Source organism: Durotheca rogersii, assembly GCF_024521655.1.
Source record: "Durotheca rogersii strain YMJ 92031201 chromosome Unknown GGS23scaffold_33, whole genome shotgun sequence".
Taxonomy (NCBI): domain Eukaryota; kingdom Fungi; phylum Ascomycota; class Sordariomycetes; order Xylariales; family Xylariaceae; genus Durotheca; species Durotheca rogersii.
The window spans coordinates 215208-240761 of record NW_026251264.1 but is presented as its reverse complement, the minus strand read 5'-3'; the positions used below and the strand labels follow the sequence as shown (position 1 = coordinate 240761).

The window sequence follows — 25554 nt, the reverse complement described above, 5'->3', positions numbered from 1 at the left end:
ACAATTATAAACTAGCTACGCTAAGCTGAGGCGGTAAGGTACGCAGATATTTCACACCGGGAGAGCGCAACAAGAAAGGGGCCGTTGTATTTTTACAACATTTTTTTTTGGTATTGTATTCGAATGTAATGCAACCTTGGTAGGTAGCGTCATTAAGAAACGCGTATGTATATACAGTGTCTTATGTAGAGGTTTGACAAGATGCCGCCGGAGAAGTGCATGTATGCAAGAGGCAGGAGTAATGGTAAAAAAAAAATTATGTACAAGAAGAAAAGAAAATTGTAGGCGACCTGTATCGTCGTCGTAGCTCTCCGAAGAGCGCTTCCGTCTCTTATCATACGCCGTCGGATTATGTACACTTCATGGGGGTATTGGGGGTATATGCAGTCGGGTTGTTTTTATTATCTTTTTTGGTTTCTTTTTATTCTGTTCGTTCGTTCTCCCCTGTGCTCGGCCTCGCGCGTTCGTTCGTGGCTCTCGCTATCGTCCGTTGACGCTCGCCTTTATGAGTTGAGGACGGTGCCGTCGGCGGGGACGCCGAGGCTCAGGAGGTACTCGCTGATGGCGCCGACGGTCTCGCCACCACCGAGCAGGAAGCTCGTGTGGCCGGTGCCGTTGCGGGTCAGCAGCGAGGAGACGGGGCCGAGCTCCTCGTGCAGGCCGAGGCCCCAGGAGAGCGAAGTCGAGGGGTCGAGCGTCGACTGGACGACCAGGATCGGCGTCGAGCCCGCGTACTCGGTCGGCTTCGGCGGGTTCGTCAGCGGCGCCGGCCACCCGATGCACGCCGTCTGGATCTTAGCCATCTGGCAGGAGCCGAGCGTCAGCGGGTTGAAGGTGGAGCCGAGCGTCACCTTGGCGCGCACGTCGGCGAGCGTCTGGGCCTCGTGGGCCCAGTCCTGGCAGGTGACGGCGGTGCCGGCGAACAGGTTCGAGTCGACGTAGGCGTCGCCGATAGCGAGCGGCTGTATCTGCGAGAGGAGGGTGGCGTCGCCGCCGTTCGCGTCCTGGAGGGCCTGGCCGAGCTGGGGCCACGCCGTGACCGACGTCAACAGGAGCTGGGTGGAGAAGAGCAGTTCTTCGACGGAGACATCGCTGCGGCAGGCGCGGTTATCGCAGCCGGAGGCGCGGATGGGCGCCTCGGAGGCGCGCTGGACGAGGCGCTGGAACTTGAACTGGTGGTTGCGGCTGCGGAAGGCGCACTCGCGGCTGCGGAAGCACCAGCGGAAGAACTCCTTGAGCGTGGACTGGAAGGTGGTGGACTCGGCGAGGACGTTGGCCGACTCGGACTGCGAGTGCTGGAGGTTGCCGTCGAGGACCATGGCGCGGAAGCTGTCGGGGAAGAGTTCGGCGACCTGGGCGAAGAGCTGGGTGCCGTAGGAGAGGCCGAGGTAGTTGGCGGGCTCGCCGCCGAGCGCGAGGCGGACGGCCTCGTGGTCGCGGGCGGCGCTGATGGTGTCGACGAAGTCGATGAGGCGGCCGGTGCGGGCGCGGCAGCTCTCGCCGGCGGCGCGGTTGTGCGCGACGAGCTCGTCGAAGGCCTCCTGGGTCTGGGGGAAGAAGGAGACGCGCTTGTTCCAGACGGCGGGGTCGCAGCGGATGGGGGTGCTGAGGCCGACGCCGCGCGGGTCGAGGCCGATGAGGTCGAAGCGCTCGAGGAGGCGCGAGTCGACGGCCTGCGGGAAGGCGGCGATCTGGGCGACGAGGTTCGACGCCTGGCCGCCGGGGCCGCCCGGGTTGAGGAACAGGTTGCCGATGCGGTTGGCCCTGTCGGTCGCCTCGCGGCGGACCAGGCCGAGCTCGATCGTCTCGTTGCCGAGCGGCGTGTCCCAGTCGAGCGGGACGACGAGCTTGCCGCAGGTCACGCCCTCCGGGAACGAGTTCGGGCAGCGGCCGAAGCTGATGGAGCCGACGGAAGCGCCGCTGCCTGTGCTGTTATCCTCCTGCCTAGGCCGGAGGCCGTCGGGGACGCTACCGCTGCCGAATGAGGGAGCGCCGGGGACGGTGATGGTGATGGGTTTAGCGGATGCTAGGCTCGCGAGGGCGAGGAGCGCCCGAGTGATAGTTATGGAGCGTGTCATGGCTGTCTCGGTAGGTAGGTATGTGGGTATATGTTTCCTTTCGTTTCCCTATTTCCTGTTCTATAGTTTCCTGTTCTATAGTTTCCTTTCCGTGTTTCCTTTCCCGTTTCTTTCTATTCCCGTTGCCGTTCTTGTTCTTATTAATGAGATGGAGGCCGGTGAGGTGCGGAGGTAGATGGCCTGTTGGAAAGAAGTCTTGAGTGAATGGACCCAACCACTATGATTGGCTTGATGGGCCTGTAAGGAGACGATATAGGCAACCAAACATATCGTGAGGGTCGAGGAAACACCGTCTGCTTATATGTCGACCTTGACGATGCCCCCTCGCAATGTTTCTCGAAACATGGCTTAGACAGGATGGGCCTAGTTGGGCAGGCGGGCTAGCTGACACCACGCCTCTCCTCTCACCCTCTCTCGCTCTCTATGCGGTCTCTCTTGGCTGGGGACATGGCCCTTGTCCCTAACCCTGGCCAGGGTTACAGTTAGTGGGTTGCCTTATCGGGCTTCGATCGTGTCTCGACCCCAGGCACCAGCACTAAGACATCGAAGGGTTGGGAAGAGGGAATGAAGAAGCGAGCTACTCAGGATGTGGTTAATCCTAGTCGACCCCGGCTCGTTCTTTGTTTCTTCCTGCGCTGCGAGGGAGTCAAGCTCCTCAAGCGCCAGCACAGCCCGTGGGCCGTGGGCCTTTGGTGTTGTGGCGGGGCGTAGGTAGTTTCTTTTTTTAAAGGGTAGGATACCCACGATTACTACGCCTTTGGAGCGCCCTACGACTACTGCGTACGTGCATTATTATTCATAGGGCATGGCGACGTTGGCTGCCGTTTTTACCCCCTGTTCGCGATTCACAGCTGGCGATTGGCCCGACTTGACATCGTTATTGTTGCCAGCCACGTGCCATTCGCAACGCGACGAGACGCAATTTGCGGTTATCTTGACATCTCTCCGGATTCAGTAATTAGCTCCCAACCATGTTTTTCATCTATATGTAGGTATTCTTTTATTTCATTTATTGATTTGTTCATTTTTACTTGTATGATGATCATGCGAATGCGTCTGGCTCGTGGGGTATACCGGGTCTAGCGGGGACGGGCTGAGCTCAAGGCGGTCAAGAAAAGAGAAGAAAATGACGAGAAGACCACCAATACGCCGTATGAGTATGGAGCCCGTCTTTGCGCCGGGACTCGGCATCGCATTCGATGTGCGGGAAACGATAATAAGTCGGCCGACTCGCATACATGTCGCGTACTTGTGGTGAAGCGTAGGTACCTAGTTATACCTAGGTAACAAGAGAAAGAGCCGAACTCGATGCTATTTACGTGGATACTCGTATAGGAAATGCGTCAATACAGTCGCTCGCGATGGCTTCTCGAGGCGTGTCGGTTAGCCTGCTAGATGCTGCTGCGCGTCTCTCTGCCACCCAAGCAACGGCTAGTGGTGCTAGATAGCGTCACCTTCAGCGATCTGGTCGCGAGAGAGAGTCACGTGAAGCAGGGGGCGAAAGCGAGGGTCAGACGCAGAAAACGGTAAGGCGCCGTTTCTGACGTATGAAACAGAATCCCACACAAAATAATTCTTGGGCCAAAGTCCCCAGACAGGCAGACCCAAGCTAGGACTGGAAACCCATCCCAGGCACTTTTTTCCCCCGTGGCTAAATAAAGATTAAGCTTGCCGTTTCCCGTGGACGGAGGCCACTCAGCCTCGAGAGAATCGATGCTGCGTAGCATTACCGTGGTATTCCAGCACCCTTTTAGCAGCAGCGGCCTGAAGGTGAGACGGAGCTCAGGTGAACAAGAATCCCATGTCCGTCCCCAGAGCCTTTACCATTAGATTAAGGGACGGTGCGTCTCTGCCGACGCCTACGAACGCAGCTTATCGGTTCCCATCTTTTCTTCTTTTTCTTCCCTCCTCGACAGGGCATTCTTCTCCCCCTTCAGGAAGAACAAACCACCCTCTTCTGCTCTGCCACACTTCTTGGCGACACGAGCGGCTTACCTACATCGCCTACACCTAACTACCCAGCTACCAACCGACCTACCTACCCTACCTACCCCTGCCATGCTAGGTACATAGCCAGAGGCATCGACCCCAGTGCAGATCATGAAACGATCCCCTCGCTAGCATCGTCCCCGCGATCACTTATACGAGAAACCACAGGCTTCGGCCCTATCTCTCCGATCTTTGAATGCCTAGCAGCCCGATCTGTCCAGCTACCTACCTACCTCGTGTATCGACGGAAGGATTACCCAGTCTTCACCAACACAAAATAGAAAAATACTAGGTACCGACCTACATGCTCAGCTGAACTCCTCCATCCGCTTAGCGACTTGCTTGAATGCAACCCTTTCTATCGCCAGCAAACAAGGGCGAGTCGAATTTGGACTTCAGTCGGCGAGAGAGAGATAAGCGGAGCTAGTAGCTACCTCCCTGTGTGATGAGGCTCCCACGGTAGTAGGACGACGAGACACCACCAACAAGGCTACCGGTACGCGAATCGGGATGAGGGGGATGAGGCGAGCGGGCGGAGTGGGTAATGTAATACCTGCTATACGAAGCGTCGCTCGACTCCCTGGCGATTGGTCGTCCAACAGATCCACCGTCGCGCACTTTCGAACACGTCGAAATGGAGATCGAGTGGATTAGCCCTTGGTACGTGCGCGATATATTCTAAGGAACCTGTGGGCATCTCGCGAGTATGCCGATAATCACTCAGGGCCACCCTACATATGTGGACATATTGATGGTAGGTAATGGTTAGTGCCAGTGTCGATCATTTACCTAGCTGCTGTTGGTTAGGTGTTCATGTACTCGAGTCCCAACAGCTCGTTCAGCCTCCTTAATACACATTGTTATGCCGCCGTGGCATAGGGACCATGAGCGGCGACGAGCTATGCTGCGATTATTAGGGGCAACCAGCTCGGAGCGTTCACGGTTCGAGTCGTGTCCGTAGGCCACGTCAGCGGGCCGGGTCCTGTTAGTTAGTTCTGTCTCCACGATGCCACGTTTTCGTGCCCGAGTCCTACGAAGGGATGAGAAAACCCCCTGCCACGTCCGCGCACGCTGCCTCATCGTTTAAGAGAGCGGGTTTGAAGCCCGTATGTGTCCCCTCCCCCTTTTCCCTTTTTTGGTTTGTTTTCATTCGTTAGGATCACTCACCCTTTCCTTTCCTCTCTGCTTTCTGCTCCCCCTTCTAATTTCCATTCTCCCGCCCGCCGTCCGAATGTACTCGATAACCGCCAGAAATACAAATAGGAGCCTGTCCGCAACATAGCTGAATATGGGCAAATAATTACTGTCAATATTAGGTAGTAGCAGACGTCCAACTCTATTCACCACTGCCTGGGAGTTACGGGAGCTTCTTGGTTCGGGTTTACGAGGCATGGATATATCTAACTCAATATTTACAAGATAGGGCCTATTTTGCACTAAGAGAACGATACAGAATATCTCCAGGGTCGTACCAAAAGTAAGTAAATGATCTTCATATATCGTGACCGAATTGTTCAGTTGCACTATTATCCCTTCCGTTCTTAACTGTCAACTCGCCAATTGATGTATTGGCGCCGACACGGGTGCGTGTCCTGGCCATTTTTGTCCAAAATTCCCATTGGATAAACTTGTCATCTCGCACACTTACCTCTTCTGCCTCAAATACCGTCGCATTGCTCACGTTGATGCGAAACTCGGTCGACCTTGTCTAGCCGGCACAAGTGGCTGCATTGGCGACCCCCCTTCACGGCTCGGCGTCTCAACTTCACCTCCGTTTTGAATGGAGATCCCAATCAGCCCTATCGGACGCTGTTCACCAACCCTCTGCTGAGGCCATGTTGGTCTGGTAGCCGCCATATCCCCTCCCCCTCCCGAAGTTCCGCGTCTAACCCCAGGTCGGTTAAACCTACCCTAGCTATTGGTTGGCTACCAGCTTATATAAAGGAACTGTGGCAAGCCGCCGTGGGAACCCCAAAACATTATAATCTGAATTTCATTACATGTAAGCTTGAATAGGGGTATGGTCTACTTCTGGCGAGGAGACGAATGCTACCGTTGTGATGCGATTAAGGGGTGCGTAATATTCCAACACTTGCATGTTCTAGGATGCATCCGTTGTGATATCGCGTCCGTAACCAACCTATGCGGCTGCCACCGACAAATCGTGGTATTCATTCATGTACTCCTATTCTAACTAGCAGAAACTTGCTAAAGATACGATATATAGTATTTATATGTTTGCAGATGAGCTCGGCACAGTTCCGTCTAATCGTTAGCCGTCGCAACGGTTTGGAACAATTTATGTCAGTGTTAAAGGCGTTTAGTTCCGCTCGAAGCCCGGATGCTGCGTTTAATCGACGACAGAGTCTGTATACGTAGGGATCTTTCATTTGGCTGTTTCTTCTCTGTATCCTTGTGCTCTGAATGGTAGCTGGAATCCTCTGATACGACACTATTGCGTAGTCGTATGCTAGATAAAGAAACGGCGATTTGAGAATTGGATATCGACCGCTACTACATAGATATTTCACTAGAATAGGGGGCCGGTACGGAAATGTATAGACACAGCATTATCGTTGAATCTATCATATTTCATTTCCCGAGACCTAGAGAAATGCTCAGATATCTTTCTGGGCCTCCCACCAAATTCTGCATCTTGAATTCTCTCACGGCGCAACCGTCTGGATCTATATGGCGCTATGGCTAATATGATTCACGATACACAATTAGGCTACTTAGTACCTCTGCTGTCTAGCAACGAGTTCTTTCGATATCCCGATGGGATTGACCTTCTTGATGGAAGGGATTTGTCCAGGATGACACGGGCACCACGACTACGCCCTTCTACGGTGAAGCTATCGATACAAAAGCAACTTACTCACAACATCCCGATACCAACAGCACCGTTGAAGGTGCAGGTGGCCGCAATGTCTACCTCGTATGCTGGTACGGCCTAGAAGACTCAGAGGCAAGCACCCCTGAGAACCGGTTACTTTGGGAGAATGGACAACTGTTTACATAGTCTGACGCCGAGTGTAAAACCCCCAAAACTGGAAAATTTGTGGGAGGTGCTCGTTGATTCGACCATGTGTCTCTTCAACATCTTCTTCTACATCGCGAGCTCGATCTACGTCCCCGGCGTACCCAGTATCAGGGAATATTCCAGATCCAGGGAGACGGTGCCAGAACCAGGTCTCTCTCTCTTCACGCTGTAAGGACCACTTTCCCAGCCGACTATTTCCCTAAAGGGGAACTAAGACGAAGAGGCCCATCGAAATCCTCCGCCTGCACTTTATATGCTGTGCCGTTCGCATTAAAGGGTACGGCCTCAGCTCTACGCTCTAGTCTCTCATGTCCGAGATCCCGTGCCTTGAGCGTAGCGCCAACTGCTTCTCGACATTCCTCGCGCCCGCATCGTTCTGAGATTCGGTAAGTCAACGTTCAACCCTGAGATGGCCCTCCCGCCCATCTTCGTTGGTGCCGTCTCCCTTCTGATCTGCTTGTTCTAGTATACTTGGATGGCACGGGAGAGCGTCTAGTAGGCTCTAGTTTCTTCACCGTCGGCGTGGTCAAGTTTTTCAATTCGGTATTCAATTACCTACCTAGGGATATTGTACCCTGTAGAAGGACGTCAATATTTGCAGGAATCGCCTTCTTCGGCGCCTCGCTCCCCCTCCCCCTCCCCCAGCGGCAGCAGACACTTGGTTAGCAGAGAGAGAGCGAGACATGGTGAGACGTTTTCGAGCTGGAGGCGAAGAAGACGCCCACGATGTCGATGCCGGGGAACAACAGAGGGGTTATGCCGTGGTAGAAGAGGGCTGGGATTGTCGGCATGCAATTGCTGCACCTTGAAATCCACACGATTAGCTCTCACAACCTTTCTTCGGACAAACGAGGTTCTCATCCCTCCGTCTTCATATTTCGTAATACCGAAATCGTTGGTTTATTACGATCCCAGCCAACCCCGGGTTTTCGCCGAGCTAGTTGCCATCCATGCCTCTGGTTATCTGAGTGGGGTCGCGATAATCTCGGGATTGAATAAGCCGGCAGGATAATTTCGACTTGTTGCTCGAGTTCTGTATGCAGTGAGACAGGGAGAATGTATGCGTGCTGGACAGCTCGGCATCCGGGGTCTTGTTCTCGGGCCTCCTTGATCGTCTTCATACTCGTCCTCCGCTCGGCGCCGCTCGCATTTGATATGGGATGCTGTACCTGTTCCGAATAGGCAGTATCGGCGTGCCTGCACTTGGTTTCTTCGCCCATAGGAAAGAATACTGACATGGGGACGAGCAGATAACATGCTGGGTTGCGTATGGGTTCTGAGTAACACGATGCATGATGGCGCCCCCAATCATCCTCAAGAAAGAAGTGAATAAACGGGTGCTTACTCACAGCCCGTACTGTTTCGTAGTCCTCCCACTATGAGGCTGTATTCAACCAGATACAAGTTTCGCGCTCTGCTCAGAATATATATATATATATATAAGGAAGCAGAGTTTGTTGGTGTCAAGGAATAGTTTCGTTCCTATTATCATCAGCTTCATCATTGCAAGTCTGTTAAATAAACAGTATAACCATTACAACCTACTTAACATATTGCCATCAACCTCTCTTCGGCGATCAATAATCACGCAAAAGCCACCTCCTTACTTCCACTCAGAACCCAATCGACACTAACAGTTTCATCAAACAAGAGATCGATATCTACACCATGAGTATCCAAGTCGAATTCACTGAAGAATTTGACTTTATTGTTGTGGGGGGTAAGTCTGCTGTGACTGAATGTAAGTTAGGGAACATCGAGGTTTAGCTTACACACTTTATAGGAGGCACAGCCGGGTGCGCCGTTGCCGGCCGACTTGCTGAGTCTACCAAGGTCCGTGTTCTGGTCATCGAGGCCGGCATTGGCAACCCTGGAGATGTCGATGCTATCACCACGCCGGCCCGTGCCTTCGAGCTACGCGACAGCAAGTACGACTGGGCCTATAAGACCATTATGATCGACCGCCCCGAATACACGCGCGTCGAGAAGCCCAACACTCGCGGCAAGACTCTAGGCGGTTCCAGCTGTCTCAACTACTACACATGGATTCCGGGGTCGGCCGCCACGTTCGACGATTGGGCTCCGTACGGTGGAGACGACTGGAACTGGGAGAATTGTCGGGAATACTTGTACAAACCCGCGACATACCACGACGATAAGAACCTCTTTAGCAAGGAGCTAGGGTATATCGGCGCCGGCGGTCCCATCCCCATCTCCCATTCCGATCTTGTACCCGAGCTCCAGGGTTTCCGGGACGCCCTGACCAAGGCCTGGCTAAGCAAAGGCGAGGAGCTCACGGATGACGTCCATAACGGCACGATGAGCGGCCTCTGGAAATGCACCAACAGCATCTACAACGGCAAGCGCTCCTCGAGTTGGCTGTACCTCGAAGGTAAGCCTAATGTCACCGTCCTATCACAGACACACTCCAAGCGCCTGCTCATCGACGCCGACACGAAGAAATGCGTCGGCGTTGAGGTCATCGTCCCCTCGGGCGAAACCCGGAGTTTCAGGGCCAAGTACGAGACCATCGTCTCGTCGGGCGTCTTCGAGAGCCCAAAGCTGCTCATGCTCAGCGGGATCGGGCCGGCGGCGGAGCTCGCCAAGTTCGGCATCACGGTCGTCGTCGACTCGCCGCACGTGGGCGAGAACCTGCTGGACCACCCGATCCTGCCGCACGTGTTCCGGCTCGCGGACGGCAACGGCCTCGACCGGCACCTACTGCGGGCGGGCCTCGAGCGCGACGCGGCGGTCAGCGCGTACCGGTGGAAGAACGAGGGGCCGTACACGTCGGGCCTGCTCGAGCTCGTCGGGCTGCCGCGCATCGACGAGCGGCTGATGCGGTACCCGGCGTACGTGGCGGCGAGGGAAGCCAACGGCGGGCTCGACCCGTTCGGGCCGGGCGGGCAGCCGCACTTCGAGATCGACTTCGTGCCGATGTTCGCCGACGCCTTCCAGTGGCACATCCCGACGCCGGCGGGCGGCGGCGACTACCTGACGGTGATCGTGGACCTGCTGCGGCCGCGCAGCCGCAGCGGGACGGTGCGGCTCGCGGGCGCGGACCCGCTGGCGCCGCCGGCCGTCAACCTCAACTTCTTCGCCGACGAGCTCGACGTGCTGGCGCTGCGCGAGGGCATCCGCTGGGTCGACGAGCTGCTGACGACGGGCGACGGCGCGCGCGACATCGTCCGCGAGGACTACCCGTGGCCGATGCCGCGCGCCTCCGACGCCGCCATGGACCGGCTCATCCTCGAGCGCTCGCAGACCGGCTTCCACCCGTGCGGCAGCGCGCGCATGGCCCCGGCCATCGAGCAGGGCGCCGTCGACGGCCGGCTCAGGGTCTTCGGCGTCGCGAACCTGCGCCTCATCGACGCCTCCGTCATCCCCGTCATCCCCGACTGCCGCATCCAGAACGCCGTCTACATGGTCGCCGAGAAGGTACGTGTCGAGCCTAACAGTCCTATAGTTGATGTAGGCTAGTCTTCGCTAACTCTTTGCAGGGCGCCGATATGATCAAGGCCGATTATCCCGAGCTGTACGCTTAGGCTTTTCGTGTTATCGTCGATGAGGGGTGGGATTATTCGAACTTGGGTCTAGGCAGGATTTCTTATCAAGTTACGAATGGCGTAGAGAACTGGGAGTATCAAGTAAGGGAATTGAGTATCCGAGAGGCGATAATTGCTGGAACAAACTCTCCGTATTTTTCTGTTCTTTGAACCCTCGCTTCTTAGGTATTGAACTAGGAGGACTTATGGGATTGGGAGTAGGATGATCTTCAAGGTATTTCGACGTGGTAGAATGAAATGAAGCAAGCCAGCCCCTGAGGCAACTTCTCCCTGAGCCGAATGCCTAGACACTTTTACTGGCCAGAAAAAATCTGACCGACACTGAACGCCGAGGTTTTTCTTTTCCTTTTTTCTTTCTTTTTTCCTTTCTGCCCGATGGAGGCTGTCGAGTTGCCGACGGGATGTCTCGCGAGGAGGAGACCGGCGGTTACAGTCGGAGAAGCCCTAGATCAACCCGTGTTGCTCTCTCTCATCGAGGCGGAGAGGCCGCTGACATTTTGTCGATCTCCTCTTGGTTCGCTGGATCCCTTCTTATTGCTCTGGGCAGGCTAACCGGAAATGACCCGACGCGATGGGCCGCCAAGCGATGGGGAAACTGGTAGAAGCCTGAGTATTCTCGTTACCCGGTGGTCGGTAGCGATAATGGACCGGCAAACTCATAATAGTCCAGTAAAAGACCCAATAGCATCGTGGTCAGCCTTGACAGGATGTGGAAATGTGTTTATTTTAGCCCCATCTTGGACGAGGTCTGACCACTGGGCGTCATACAACCACCGTTGACGCCTCTAGGAGGATTCACGATGCCAGATCCGTCAGCGTTCGGTGAGGCCCGCCAACACGACTGAGGACGATTGAACAAACCACATCACCCCATCGTATCGTGATCAACCGAGCAACATCGCACCACCCCAGCCCAGCCGCAACTTACACGACTCGAGGGCGAACGGAACAATGTCGTCGATGGACGAGATCGAGGATATTATAATTGGACTCATATTCTGCCGTGTTGATGATGGATGTCACACTGCAGTCTCCAACACTCGCAAGTCAGTTACATCCGCTCAGAGCCTACAATAGTCAAAATCGACAACCCGGTTAAAAGACGTCGTTGCATGTACGTTCAGTACACACTATTACGAACCGGCGCAACACACCGTAGCATCACATCTGCATCAACAACCGCAAATATGCCTCTTGCACCCCACATGCATGCTGCCACCAGAGCCGCGGCGCCGGCAATTCCCAAGCTCGGCCCTGTCGCCTCAAGGTGCGTTTCGGATAAATATTTGCGGAACTCGCTTCGAATTCTGGGTCAGACGAAAGCTAATGGCCGATAATAGGGTACTACCGGGTCTCGTCGTAGCAGGTGTTGGTTCGTCTTCCCCTTTTACTACAAGTGCACTTTAAACGAATCCGAGCTCTCGGCTTCTTATCCCTCCCTGTTCCCCAACACCAACTAACCCTCTAAATAGTCTACACCGTGGGGTCGTACGTCTCCTCGCAGCTACACACCGAGGCCGGTACAATGGACCGCATCTTCGCTCAGCAGAATACGCCCGAGGTCGAGGAGGCGCGGAGGAGATCCCTTCAGGTCGACGTCAACGGCGATCCCCGGAACAACCTGCTAAACGTCCTCGGCTGGTCGAAATGAGAAGTGAGAGGGGATCGCTGACACGCCTAGAGCAGCGATATACGGGGCGACTATATCGTTGCGGGAAGGGATATTAAGACGGGCCCAGAGACTCGTTCGCGGGGTGGGTTTGAAGGGGGTTGATTGCGCATCGCTTGGGCGTTTGGAATTTCGTTGTCGCTGTACGCTGGGATTGACTGATACCCAGAGTGACATAAAATTTTATCACAGTTCGTGTAAATAATTGATCGTATCACTCAGCATACGAGAACACCACGCCTGATCGGCGGAGCGCATAATAGGGGGTGCCTACTATTTATTATAGACTCGGAAAGCTTATAATATACGAGGGCACAGACGAGACAATACATCAAATTTCCATCTTTACAGTAGGACGGCAGTCCTTGTCTAAGTATAGCTAGGTCGTATCCTCCACCTATGGCCTACTACGGCCTTGTGCCGGTTGGGCGCGACCGCGAACGGCGGCGCAGTGGCCGCCAGGAGGCTGGTGACGGCTTCGAGAGCGCTCAGCTGGACTCCGAAGTCCGACTTGCCGTCGAAGCCGCCGACGTACCACTTCATGCCGCACGTCGCGTTGCCGTGGCCGTCGCAGCTTGTCGCGGCGCCGACCGCGGTCGCCTCCAGCAGGCCGACCACCTGCGCGCGCACGCTCGGCACGAGCACCGCCGTCTTGCCGAGCCACCGCGACAGGCTCGCCTTGAAGCTCGTCTGGTCGACGTTGCACGTCGAGAACGGCTCGCACAGCTGCTCGTACATGACGCCGGTCGCGTTGTCCGCCGGCCCGAAGAACCGGCTCTGCGCCGCGTCGACGAGGCCCTGCACCCGCGCCTCCCAGGTCTGGTCCCCACCCGTGGCGGCGTACATGTGCGCCGCCCCGTGGGTGTAGGTCGCCACGTTGTAGGACCACTCGTCGTCGTTGACGGACGTGCAGTTGGCGCCGTCCTCGTCGCCCGCGCCGTCGAACACGCGGTGGTCGGCGCGGACGAGGCCGACGGCCGTCGACCAGTCCCAGATCCGCGTCGCCCAGTCGGCGAAGGTCTGGTTGCCCGTGTACCGCGCGAGCCGCGCCGCCGTCTGGAAGAAGCCGCCGTTCGTCACCGAGTTCTTGTACGTGTACCCATTCGCGCTCGGGTTGAACTGCCACTTGAGCCCGCCGCCGCAGGTCGCGCTGTCGTTGTTCCAGCGCGCGGCGAACTGCTCGAAGGCGTTCGTGCTGATCGCGAGCCACGAGCTCGCGCAGTCGCCGCCAGCGCCGGCTGCGGATCCCTCGCACGGGAGCGGCTCGAAGTCGTATTCGAGCGCGGTCAGCGCGTTGTACACCCAGTACATCTGGTCGTCGTTTGCCTCCCAGTTGGCCTGCTCAGGAGGGCAGAAATCGTACTTGGGGCCGACGTTCTGGGCGATAGCGGAGAGGAGATCACCTTGATACGTCGTGTCGCCGGTGTATACCGTGTAGTCCATGAGTCCGTTCCATCCCGAGCCGGAAAGCCACCAAAACCAGGGCTGCGGCTGGCGGAAGTGGCCGGTCGTTGCAGCCGGGTCATGATAGATGTAGATGCCTTTCGCAATCTCGGCTGCGGCCGCCTTAACCGAGTCCAGGTCGTTTACGTCGAGACTTAGAGCAACGCTGCTAGAAGCGAGCGCAAGTCCCGCAACAGTGCTGGTAGCCCTCACCATCTTGATCGTTTTCCGGTGCTGAGCTTGTTGGGGAAAGAAGAGAGGACTGACGACGATGCCGTAAGAAAAGAGGAGCGTACCTTTATCGCCCCTCCATGCTCTTATTATATTACGAAAACGCCTCCTTGTGAGAGCGATATTGTTTCGCTGTTTATCATTGTTTCCCAATAATCTCTTGCCGGCGGCAGCCAGTCGCTGGGGGTGGCGTCCATCATCAACATGTTGCGGCAAGGGATAACGGCAGACCAAAAAAAAAAAAAAAGAACAGTTCGCAGATGACTGGACCAATGGGAATAACAACGACTCTGGCTGATGGCAAGTGTTTGGCTATTGACAATCAGGGGTGGTGCATCAGGGCGGACGAGCGGTATATGGCTCCCTTGTTGGCTTCCTAGAGCTTCCTTTGATCGCGGCGATTCTTCAGAGATCTGTTTGCCCCTTGCATAGGTCCACGTTCCCTTTGTGAGTTTTACCTGTAATACCTGGGGAATTGTCCTCGTCTGGCACCCAAACTACCGGATCTGTACCAGGTAAGCTGTAACAATCCACTACATCAAACATATCCATATCACAGTAGAAAAGCCTCGTCAATGTCACCAAATGACAAGCGGCAGATCCGTCTATGTCTAAGTCACTATCAAGATATGTGCATGCTAGAGGCATTTCTACAAACACGAGGAGGAGATTGTATGTGCGCCAGACCGGCGGCTTTTCACTTGCTGATAGGTAGGAAACGCATCGCTACATAACTCTGGATTGATTAATGAACGGGTGGAAACCCCCAGTCCATCTGTCATCCGAAACAGGCCACCCTGATGACAGGGCCAGAGACGCTGCAAGAGTTGAGCGCTCACGTCAGGCCTGATATTGTACCGAGTCGCATATCACATCTACGCCCCCACCCCCTTTTTCAAAAATGGGAAAGGGGTATTTGCCCCATAAAGGTCCTCCTCGTTTGATTACCTCGTATAGCTCCATCCAAGTATTGATGCCCTGTGCAGTTGATGGCATATGTACGCGTGTCCCTCTTATGTCTTCCATAACTCTCAAGTTTTTTAATCTCGAGGCACCCTAACTCACAGCACGAAGGACGTTACTCTCCTAGTTCCTCTAGGTATTCATAATAGGCGCCTATTTCCTATGATATCCCCATGGACCCCTCAGTAGCCTCCCGTATAAGTGTAATAGGCAAACCACAATCCAACACCAAGGTCCGTCTGGTAGCGAGTCATTAGCATACTGCCCTTGCGGTCTCGCTATTGTTGAACCTGGCTGCCCGTTTCCGAATTGGTGTCATAAACGAAATAAATAATTTCCTCTATACGATACGATGTACCTGGAATAAAGGCGCGGGTGGGCCGGCGTGCCACTCGCACAGCCGCAGCATGAGCGGCTTCGCCATGTCGACGGCGGCGACGACGCCCATCGTGTCGAGCGTGCCCCCGGGCTTCGTCGCCGCGCTCACGTAGAAGCGCCGCATGACGTCCGTCACCATCCGCGCGAGCTCCGCTTGCCGGACGAACAGCTCGCGGCCCGCGTCGACCTGCGCGACGCTGTGCGCGCCCCGGATCGCCCACGTCTGGCAGTCGGCGTTGGAGCCCTAGCCCTTGCGCTAGGGCGACTATCTGCGCCATGAACGTCCAGTTGGTGGCCTCGGTGCCGGTGCGACATCGTTGCAGGAGAAGCAGCCCGGCCTGGTGCGTGCTCAGCTTGGGTCTTTCCAGATCGTCCGCCATAGTGCGCTCGGCCAGCTTTTCTGGCTCGGGTCGGCCGTCCGCGTTCGCGGGCCGCGCGACGCCGCCGGCCATGGCGGAGTCGTAGAACCGATAATCCAGCGCAATGAGGTACACGGCCGCAAGCAAGGGCGGCGAGAACATTCGGTGCGAGACGGCGTGCTTCGTGACGAACACGCCCTTGTGGAGGATGGGGAAGCTCGGGTGGTCAGTTCGGAAATAGAGGTCCACCGTGGTCTTCCCCGGCGGGTGGATGCTAGCCTCGATGGCGTCGCAGTCGGCAATGCGTTGTGGCTCGGATGCAGTGGCTTCGTCGGAGTAGATAAGAAAGGTCGTGCGATCATTGAGTCGGCGGGTAAGTCGTTCAGGCGAGGATGACGTTTCGGAACTGGTCCCTCCGAAGTCGAGAAGAGCTAGCTCCCAGTGATTTGTAGAGCCGACGTATTCGGGGTGCGTCGCAAGATCTAAGCCGAGGGAACCGTTCAGGAGTGGGACCGGTCCGCCGCCATCCTTTAGGGGGCCGGCCTGTTTCTCGGGAGCAGCCTCTGGACTACGCGGATCGCGCTCATCGGCAGGCGATGTCACTGCCGCCTCCGGGCTTCGGACTAGTTTTGGCCTTGAGGTGCTCGTGAAACTGCTACGCTGCTGTCGAGGCGGGGGCCGCGGAGATATGTGCACTGCTTGTCGTGGAAAGCGCAGAGAACACACTGAGACACGTTATCCTTCTTGACACATCTAGTCTTGCGTAGACGACATGTGTCGTAAGGGCGGAACCGAGAGAAATGCTCCCCAGAAGAGGAACTGCTGGGCGGTGTAGACACACCAGGCTTGGTAGCCTGACTTTCTGGTCTTCCTATCTAATGGATCTTGCATTTTGCTGATTTAAGTCCTGACTATCAGGACTTGGTGATAATTGCCAACACCTCCCTAGGACCAACTACGTCTCCCTTCCTGACTCTCATCCTCGCCACTTTCCCCTCTGACTCGCTGGTAATCTTAATTTCCATCTTGTTGCTTTCAATCCACACAATTGCATCGCCGGCCCGAATCGTATCGCCTTCCCCCACACAGCATTTGAAGCACCGCCCGGGGATGACTGCTCGAATCTTCTCACCCTCTACTGCAGTATCAGCCTGCTCGCCTATTGGCCACCCGGTCTGGTTTCTGGTATATGGTCTCGGGAGTTCGTCAAAGAAGGGCGCTTTGGCAACCGTTTCCTTCTGATGCGCGACAGTGTCCTCGATATCCTTCTTATTCTGCTCGAGCCAGGATTCGTATTCGTCCAAGTCCAGGACCCCGTTTTCGTCCACTCTAATGAGTCTGTTACTTCTACTAGGAGACAATTGGTTATAATTGCCCAATTGGGCTTCCTCGACGGCGCAGAAGCAAATCCGATCAAATGGACGGAAGAGCCATGCCTGGTCGCCCATCTCTACCCAGTCCTGCTCGCCGCTGGCATTCTTCGCATCGTCGTAGATGTAAATTAGCTTCTTCTCGTCCCAAATGGGCACGGTTCTGCCGATAAGCTGATATCCCCCAAGGATCTCTGTTGCATAAATGCACAAGTATTGACCGCCGATCCCCACAGCTCCCCTTGGTGTAGAGCTTCTTGGCGGGTTGTACTTCGTGCCGAACAGTCCGTGCCTAGGGTCGAGCGGCATGGCGCACGGACTGCCCATGAAGACATCTCCTCGGCCCAAAACGAGGAATTCGGCGTCGTTGAGGGGGAAATTTTCGATCGATTCCTCCACCTGTTTATCGAGTTGAACAGCCTCGCCGACGGTAATTATCTCAAATCGAATTTTATGGCCAGGGCGAACTTGTCCCAATTTCCACATTTCGGCCTTGGCTACAACGCAGAAGACGACAAACCCTCCCAGACTGGGTCCATCATATGTGAGAACCACTGCTTCGTCTCCGGTAAAACTGGAGCTACCCACCGAGACTATTGTGAATATTCGGCGGGTGAAATCCTGCCTCCCCACCTGTTCTTCTTGCCCATTGTGGCTTAGGACCAGTAAGTCGGACACCCAGCCTGTTGCTGTTATAGTGAACTTCCCACTCGCTTGAGAACAACGTGTGAAGGCTCTCGGGTTCGAAGAAATCCAGCGCACCATGAGGGCCCGGGATCACGCCGATGGTCCATAGAGGCGATGGCTGAGATGGAATGGGTATAGCCGGTGCCTTGGGGAAATGCTCATTAGGAGAGGCAGGAGAGCTATGGAAGCGAAAAATATCGCCGTCTTGCAATTGGCGGCCATGGTATCCACCGAAGTTCCCAAGTTCTAAAAGTGAGCGGCTTCCCAATACAAGTGGCACATTCATCCCGCCCCGGATGGCCACATACATGCGGTACCCTTCCTGTGTGACACCCACGGACACCGTCTGGCCGGCCCGAACGTAGAATACTCTGTTTATTTCGACAGGTACTCCGTCTAATGCAATACTCGTTGGAGAACCCGTCACAGCAACGATAGCATTGCTATGAAATCGTAAGGTCGGTCCTTGTAAGGTGCATTCAAGGCCAGCAGTACCGACTGGGTTTCCAACGAGGTGGTTTGCTAGTCGGAAAGAGTAGTCGTCCATGGGCCCCGAAGGCGGAATACCAACGTGCCATAGTCTTTGACGGCCGGGGTAGTCCTGTACCGTCGTAGCAGGGCCAGCGTCACAAATCTCGAACGCCGAGGAGTGAACCTCGAAACTAGCGAGCGAGTGGGTAGTATAACGCCCGCTTAGAAAAGACCCTGAATACAATATCTGGCGAAGGAAATCGAGATTGGTTTCAACCCCTGTAATCATCATATCTGCGAGTGCCTCTGAGAGCTGATGTATTGCCGCCCGTCTATCCTTGCCAGTTGTGATCACCTTCGCGAGTAGGGGGTCGTAAGATGATGTTATTTCCGTGCCAGACTCCACCCACGTATCAACACGGACGTGTGAAGGAAGCTTTATATCGACTATTCGCCCTGAAGTTGGTCGGAAATCCTGCAGGGGACTCTCGGCGTAGATACGGACCTCGATGACGATCCAGTCGTAAGGACTCCTCCTTTATGGTTGGCGAATAGATCATCGCAATTACGACTCGCGATCTGAACCATGCACTCCACCAAGTCGAGACCTGTAACGGATTCTGTGACGGGATGCTCCACCTGGGGTCGAGTGTTGACCTCGAGGAAGTAGAACTCTGTGTCAACATTGTAGATAAACTCCACAGTTCCCACGTTACGACAATTCACAGCAGCTGCCGAGGCCACCGCTGCCTCGCGCATACTGACGCGAACGCTTTCCGGCAGCTGCGGTGCCGGAGACTCTTCAACTACTTCCTGGTGTCTTCGCTACAATGAACAATCACGCTCGCCGGCGGCTAGGACCCTGCCGCTTCCATCCCCTAGAATATGGACTTCGATATGCCTTGCGTGCTGTACAAACCGCTCGAGGAATGCACCGTCGTCGCTAAAGTTGGCCTCTGCTAGCTGCCGAACGCCTTCTAGGGCTTCCTTCAGCGCGGCGGCGTCATTGCATCGCCTCAGTCCTATGCCACCGCCTCCGGCGGTGCTCTTCAACATGATCGGGAATCCAACGCAGCGAGTTGAAGAATTCGGGGCCCGTTTAGATATGTCTCTGCCACACTGTTATCCTCCAGACGTAGAGCAACATCTGCCGACCGGACACGGGATGGGTCGAATGCCTTCGGAACCGCCCCATAAGGCGAGCGTGTCCCAACCAAGCCGGTGGCGAATTGATCCAGGTTAGTCTTGCCGATTAGCACGGCGCCTGCTTCCTTGAGATTAGCAACTACGAGAGAGTCCGCGGCGGCAGGAGGCCCGGCGAAGGATGGGCGCACCACCGTGGTGGGGATGCCGACGGCGTCGACGTTGTCCTTGATGGCGAACGGAACTCCCCAGAGAGGCAGGTGTTCCGCTTCATCTCGGCGGGTTTTGAGATGGGCCCATTGAGCCTGGATCTGTTCAGGAGTAGCGAGATAGGTCCAGGCGTTCGAGCTCGCTGCTCTCTGAGCCTCCACATGACCGAGAAAGCGGCCCAGCGCGTCACCACAACGTTACGATGCCTTCCAGTCAGCTATGGTGACTGAGGACAGTGTCGAGTCTGGACCATCAAGTATGCCCTGACGTGTTTTTTGTTTCTGTCATGGTCTACCGCTCGAGAATCGGATCGTCGTAGAAAATGAAGTACGGCAGCAGAAGAGAATCGACGCAATCTACGGCAGCATTGGCGTCGACAGAGTGTCCGTGACGGTTCCTATGATCTTTTCTGAGCTGGTTGCCCGCCGTGGGCCCCTGGCTTGACCCCAGGACACAGTCTTGAAGTTGATGTCTGCCATTGGCCGGATGGCGAAGGCCCAGGCTAATACAGCTTAGACTACTACCTGTTATGACATGAAGCCGGGTGTAGGAGGAGTCGACAGCGGGAGCAGATAAGTAGAATGCGCGTACATCTGCGCGGAGGCAAGTCCTCCGTGATCAGCGGCATGATGGGGGGTGTCCCGATAGCAGCGGCCCAGGTCCCGTACGGGTGTTGTTGTCGTCTGGGAATAGAATATGCGATTATTAGCTAGTCCAGGCGTTGTAAGGCTCAACCGGGAAATGGGGAAGGGGCAGAGAGATATGTTGCACCCCACCAGCCACAGCCGGCGGCGACCCGGCGGCTTAAATAATCAGGGAACCCGCACAGACCACGCGCGAGAGGGTCCTGACCAGGGTTCTTAACCCAGGGGCTGCTCGCCGCCGGCCAGCTTATCTTATCTTCCCGCCGCAATATCCCCCTCTTTCCATGACAGACCGGCCTTGTCTGACAAATGATTATCTACCTAGGTAACTAGTATGACAACATATCGCATATCCATGCCCAGTCTCACGCCGACCACCTGAGGTGGATGGGACGGCGATGACGATGGGGAGGATTTGGGGTGGTCGTTCAAAGTCAGTGGCCGTGGACAGGGGAACTCAAGTAGGTAGGTAGGTGTAACACGCCCACAGCGATGGAGTATTCAGACCTTTCGCGCACCTAGTCTTGCTTCGACGACGATTGAAGTACTTAATGTGCAAGTTGGATGCTTACCCAACCGTGTGATCAACCCATCCCCACACTCCAAGGCTCATAGCCACCGTCCGTGGTGGAACTACCTACACTACTTCGATCCTGTGCTGCACCATAATGCCTCGCCCTGAAGCTTCCAACTGCTGGATACGTAGAGTTTCCGCATCCGCCGCAAGGGGTTGTTGACTTGGTTGCCCCTTTCCCGTAACTTGTACGTCAGGTTTCAAAGACTCTCTGGCCAAGCTGTCAAGACTAATATGGCCACGATAGTCCATGAGAGAGCGTTTAGGACGCCAGGAACGAAGCAGTGACCAGTTCTGGGATGTGTAGGTTTTCCGCTGAAGTAAAGGACGGAGAAGTGGGAGGTTTGCGCCAACCACGGCGAGCGAGCTCTCGATCATGGTCCAAGCAAATACAGGTGTAGTAAAGTCTATGACCATAATCAGCTCGGGCAATTACTCTGTGGGGGGCGAAAAGACATGCGCACAAGTAAGGTCGTTTATATTAGCGACAATTCCCCGGCCAATGTTGATGAACGTCACGAAGCGTGCAATGCCCGCGCCGCACACACTGCTCCCTGTTAGAAGTGACCTGTGATATACGTTCTCCTAGGACAATAATTACGTACACCGCACCGAGCAGAAGTATGCCTGCGACTGCGATCCGACTTTTCAAAGGCAACTTCAGTTTCCCTATGATTGGAAGTGGTGATATCAATATCAAGATATCTGTAATAAATCCTGAAATCGATACGGCGTAGTAGAACGATATGGTATCGACACAGTTCGTTCTCTCGTATTCGAACGTTGTCCAGATAGTAGCCGGATCCTTGCATTGGAACACAGTTGCGAAGAAGAACGATACCGTCCATGCCACGACGAATACTATCAAAATAGTGTTCACAACTAAGAATCGTTGGTGGATATGGAAGATCTTCCGGTAGAAACATAGGACGGAAGTCCTGCTCAGTCCCAAAGAGACCAATGGGAGAAGTTGAAGAACATAATTGCACTGCTATTATTAGCCCGCTTTCTCTAGGCGGCCTGAGTTGCATTCTTACTATCTCATAGTTCTTAAGCCCCTCTGTGAATATTGGCCCTTGGGGACCGATTTCGTTGGTTTGATGCTGTGCCATCTCCCCAATACATGCCCCTGAGATGCATCGCGGAGAAGGTTAATAGCCTTTTCCACCGTCGCACGCCAGGGTATTCCGTTACATACCAACAATCATGGCCACTCCTATTCCCACAACGAGCAACTGTGATATCCTTAGCAAACGACACATAGAACTGGGGTTAGGGAAGTATTGACCGCTGCGGGGATTATTAAGGCATCGTGCACGCCGAATGTAACCTTCGTAATAGTTCGAGCCCAAAATCTCAGAATGACTGAGATGACGGCGAGAAGTGCAAACACCACTGCAAGAGCAACAAAATTGGCGACGTTCCACGCCATAATAGCGTTCCCTCTCAACTCGCACTTTAGAAACGATGGCCGATCATTTGTCCTGATGTCTAGCGCTTGTGTAAAAGTAATAATACTTATTCGAGGGCTGAGAAAGGAAAAAGCGAGGAGCAGAAACGAGTTGAGATTAATAATGCATTTATCCCTTTCTACTTGATCGACCAGGACTTGCCAGCCGTGGAACGTGGCAGCAAAGGGATCGGCATCTGCCACCGTTTCCGCCGTATATTAGAGAATATGCCTTATAACATGTTACACTGGTGTGGTGACACCACGGTATCTACTCCAATAATGCTTACCTGTCCTATTTGGATATATTTTGAGCTATTAGATTCGAGTACGAATACTTAGCCGTTACGGCAGGTAGGTTCTCCTGGACGGCGTACTCGTAGGTAGGCTCCATGGATCAGCGCTGCCGGTCGAGACCATTGGGGGCTAAGAATGCTTCTCTCCATAAGCCGATCCAATAAAGTCTGCGATCTGCATGTAATATATGTCAAGAGACCACATGAAGACGACGCATACGTGTAAGCCGTAGAGAGGCATATTCCTGACCCGGTGTTGCTGCTTTAATTACTGTGCGTTTTGAGCTAGGAGGCATTAAAGTACACCCGTTATTGTAGAACGGCATACGAGGCTCTAAGTTATTGCATTGGTGGATTTTTCTTTCTTTTCCTTCTTTCTTTTTTTTTAAACCCCCCTCCGAGCATTAGCATTATACCTAGGCAGGCTCTAATCGTGGGCGCCTCGGGTCACTAGGATACATCGACACCTATCCACATGAATATGATGGCTTCGCACGAGACTGCCATTGATGATTCGGAGATTGAGCCTCTTTATCTCCTCTCCGAAGATCAAAATACTCATTGTCGACGTCAAACGGGCCAGAGGAAGAAAAAAGGACGTTTGCGATTCGCCTACGCATCTCTGGTGGCAGCGTACCTCGTCGTCGTGATTCTTTACGTTATCCTCTGGGTTAGACTTACGAAATTGGAGTCTGTAGCAATAGAACCTAAGCTCTTTCCGTGTAAGTTACCCAATACTCCTCTCTGAATTCCGACCCTGAGTTCCGTCGACAATAGCCCTTGCACGTTCCTCGGCATTTCGACAACATAATCGTGTTTTCCCCTTGACGGTGGTCGGTACTCCATTTGCGGGCGATCCGAGCACAGAACTTGATCAGGCTTGGCATGCTCTTCTAGAAGGTATGCATCCCGTGATATCTAAAGCTCACGCCAATCAATACTCGTACTAACTATTGCAGGTACCACGATCCGGGTCTCAAAAGAGGATCTTGACTATTACAACGTCACATCTTTACCCCTGGCGGACGGATCTGGGTTTGCGTCCGAGCTCTTCGTAACTCATGAACTACACTGTCTGGTGGGTAGGTCCGTCGTGAAGAACTCGGGTACAGGTGAATAACCAACTGCAATAGAAGAAAATCCGGCAATGGATCTACAAAGAGACATACTTCACAGACGTAAAGGAGCCCGCCCGCGGTGAGCTGAAGAGACACATAGGTAGATTCATACGAGGTCACGATTCCCACGCACCGACTGACCTTTGCTGCAGATCACTGCATCGAAACTGTAAGGCAGGGAATCATGTGTAGAGGCGACGTCTCCCTCGGGACTTATACGTACCTCACAGGCGGCAGTGATGTGACCGCTCGAAGCTGGGGTTCCCATCAATGCGTTGACTTCGAAGCCCTGATCGCTTGGACACGAGAACGCTCCCTCGACATCTTCAAAGCAGGAGTCTTGGCAAAGCCAGAGGACATTGGACGGGAGCATTTCACAGAGAGAAAACCACCCACATAGATATAAGAGAGCCATTTAATATAACGAAAGCCACGAAACTGCCGCAGTGTACTGTACACGGGCTCACGACATTGTATGATATAGGTATAACCGGGGGTCCTCCCATAGCTCAAGCACCATATACTAGATCGAAGTATCAACCCACAAGTTATCGCATATAATAGTATCTGAGAAATGCACCATCTATCTGTTGCTTAGGCCTGGAGATCTGAATTGCGGAGTGCGTCCTCTCTGGATATTCCCCAATCGTCCGCCCATACCTTCAGTCCCTCGAAATTTCTGCAAGTCCGTTCCGTCTCCCATCCTGAGACGCCTCGCGCGGTGTAGTTGAACTCCTCGAGATTCGTGTCTGCAAGGCAGATAAGCGACTGGCGTAGGTACTCGAAGCAGTGGCGTATGTGATGGTGGCTAGTGCGGTGATTCGCTTCCTGGTCTTCTTTACCCATTTCTTCCAGCTTTCCGTCCAGCGAGGCGAAGTAGGCCATTCGGAGAATATTCTACTCATTCGTCAGGAGACAGAACTAGCCGTGGGCGTATCTAGATGCCACCGACCAGACAGTGCAATTCGTGGAACACAGCAATGCCCGCGACGTCAGGCGCAAGCTTGGGGTGCTGGATAAAGCCTAGCTTTTCTGGAAAGAGTGAGCTCCATAGAGCATCACTTTCAGCATTCGATCCCCGAGGGAAAGATGCATTGAAGTGCATGTAGTAATGTAAGTCGCCGACGGGTTCTGCTGCAAAGTCAGTACAGCCCATCCCTATCTCCAATCCAGCTGCATAGCAATACCGAAATCTGTAAGCCTCAAATTGTTCACTCGCCAGGTACCAACAAGATACCCGAGTCCGAGCATGAATATCATGCTCGACACAAAGGATAGATAGCAGAGAGCTCTCCAACCATGCGGCACAGCCGAGTCTCGAGACGGCAGATCGAAGGCACCATCGTCTGACGAAGGAAGACGCGAATAACGCTTGCTCTCGGCCATGTTGATGATACCGCGCAATCTAAGATTCCGTAGACGTTTCGCACAGCCATACTTGTTAGATAATTACCTACAGCGGAGCGGAGATATGAAAGGGGGCAAGTTACTTAAGCGCCCTCGCTGGAGGCAGCCTGGTCTCGTCCTGGTAGTAAAAGCAGCAAGTTACACATAAGGCTTACCATCCATCTCAAGCAGCGCTTGTATGAGCCATGTCCAAGTACTACCAACTGGCTGACCGAAGGATTAGAACTGTTTGAAGTGAAGACCGACCGTACCGCTACATCGCACGGTATCAGATCAGATAATAACGGGTGTTGCGGCAGAACCGGACAGGGGGTCGAGGCGCACCACTACGGCGGGGAAATGTCTTAGCACTACCCTGCCCTTGGGTTGGGAAGCTTTCCCATTCGTGCCTCTTTTTCTCGTATCCGGCACTAACTTACTGGGTAGCCGACTTCCTGCACGGCCCGCACCGAGCACAGGGACTTT

At 54.4% G+C, this 25554-nt stretch overlaps 8 protein-coding genes across 8 annotated transcripts; 3 read left to right on the top strand and 5 right to left on the bottom strand.

The window, feature by feature from the left end:
* Positions 1–420: 420 nt before the first annotated feature.
* GGS23DRAFT_616275 (alpha/beta hydrolase fold-domain-containing protein) lies at positions 421–2413 on the bottom strand. Its single transcript, XM_051520778.1, has one exon. It carries the CDS (start codon positions 2076–2078, stop codon positions 504–506), a length of 1575 nt encoding a protein of 524 aa, XP_051368077.1. The 5' UTR covers positions 2079–2413; the 3' UTR covers positions 421–503.
* Positions 2414–8778: 6365 nt separating this feature from the next.
* Positions 8779–10655, top strand: GGS23DRAFT_607578 (putative GMC oxidoreductase; the record flags this gene model as incomplete). The annotated part of the gene is made up of 3 exons (XM_051520073.1): positions 8779–8830; positions 8894–10548; positions 10611–10655. The coding sequence occupies 3 exons, from the start codon at positions 8779–8781 to the stop codon at positions 10653–10655; spliced, it is 1752 nt and encodes a 583-aa protein (XP_051368076.1).
* A 1208-nt stretch (positions 10656–11863) lies between these two features.
* Positions 11864–12327, top strand: GGS23DRAFT_600491 (uncharacterized protein; the record flags this gene model as incomplete). The annotated part of the gene is made up of 3 exons (XM_051519077.1): positions 11864–11943; positions 12017–12048; positions 12149–12327. 3 exons carry the CDS (start codon positions 11864–11866, stop codon positions 12325–12327), a joined length of 291 nt encoding a protein of 96 aa, XP_051368075.1.
* Positions 12328–12683: 356 nt separating this feature from the next.
* GGS23DRAFT_586136 (glycoside hydrolase family 76 protein) lies at positions 12684–14563 on the bottom strand. Its single transcript, XM_051517415.1, has one exon. The coding sequence runs from the start codon at positions 14002–14004 to the stop codon at positions 12715–12717; it is 1290 nt and encodes a 429-aa protein (XP_051368074.1). The 5' UTR covers positions 14005–14563; the 3' UTR covers positions 12684–12714.
* A 601-nt stretch (positions 14564–15164) lies between these two features.
* On the bottom strand, positions 15165–19303 carry GGS23DRAFT_600489 (uncharacterized protein; the record flags this gene model as incomplete). Its single annotated transcript, XM_051519076.1, has 6 exons — positions 15165–15221; positions 15341–15547; positions 15627–16414; positions 16852–17618; positions 18753–19067; positions 19167–19303. 6 exons carry the CDS (start codon positions 19301–19303, stop codon positions 15165–15167), a joined length of 2271 nt encoding a protein of 756 aa, XP_051368073.1.
* Positions 19304–20414: 1111 nt separating this feature from the next.
* On the bottom strand, positions 20415–22591 carry GGS23DRAFT_586125 (uncharacterized protein). Its single transcript, XM_051517414.1, has 6 exons — positions 22107–22591; positions 22017–22053; positions 21856–21947; positions 21424–21806; positions 21283–21365; positions 20415–21225 (listed from the first exon to the last, which is right to left on the bottom strand). The coding sequence occupies exons 1-6, from the start codon at positions 22248–22250 to the stop codon at positions 20882–20884; spliced, it is 1083 nt and encodes a 360-aa protein (XP_051368072.1). The 5' UTR covers positions 22251–22591; the 3' UTR covers positions 20415–20881.
* A 234-nt stretch (positions 22592–22825) lies between these two features.
* GGS23DRAFT_324159 (uncharacterized protein) lies at positions 22826–24179 on the top strand. Its single transcript, XM_051512904.1, has 5 exons — positions 22826–23286; positions 23342–23464; positions 23524–23642; positions 23698–23782; positions 23835–24179. Exons 1-5 carry the CDS (start codon positions 23040–23042, stop codon positions 24080–24082), a joined length of 822 nt encoding a protein of 273 aa, XP_051368071.1. The 5' UTR covers positions 22826–23039; the 3' UTR covers positions 24083–24179.
* A 7-nt stretch (positions 24180–24186) lies between these two features.
* On the bottom strand, positions 24187–25554 carry GGS23DRAFT_324151 (uncharacterized protein). The gene is made up of 5 exons (XM_051512903.1): positions 25509–25554; positions 25245–25415; positions 24870–25087; positions 24635–24813; positions 24187–24579 (listed from the first exon to the last, which is right to left on the bottom strand). Exons 3-5 carry the CDS (start codon positions 25066–25068, stop codon positions 24277–24279), a joined length of 681 nt encoding a protein of 226 aa, XP_051368070.1. The 5' UTR covers positions 25069–25087; positions 25245–25415; positions 25509–25554; the 3' UTR covers positions 24187–24276.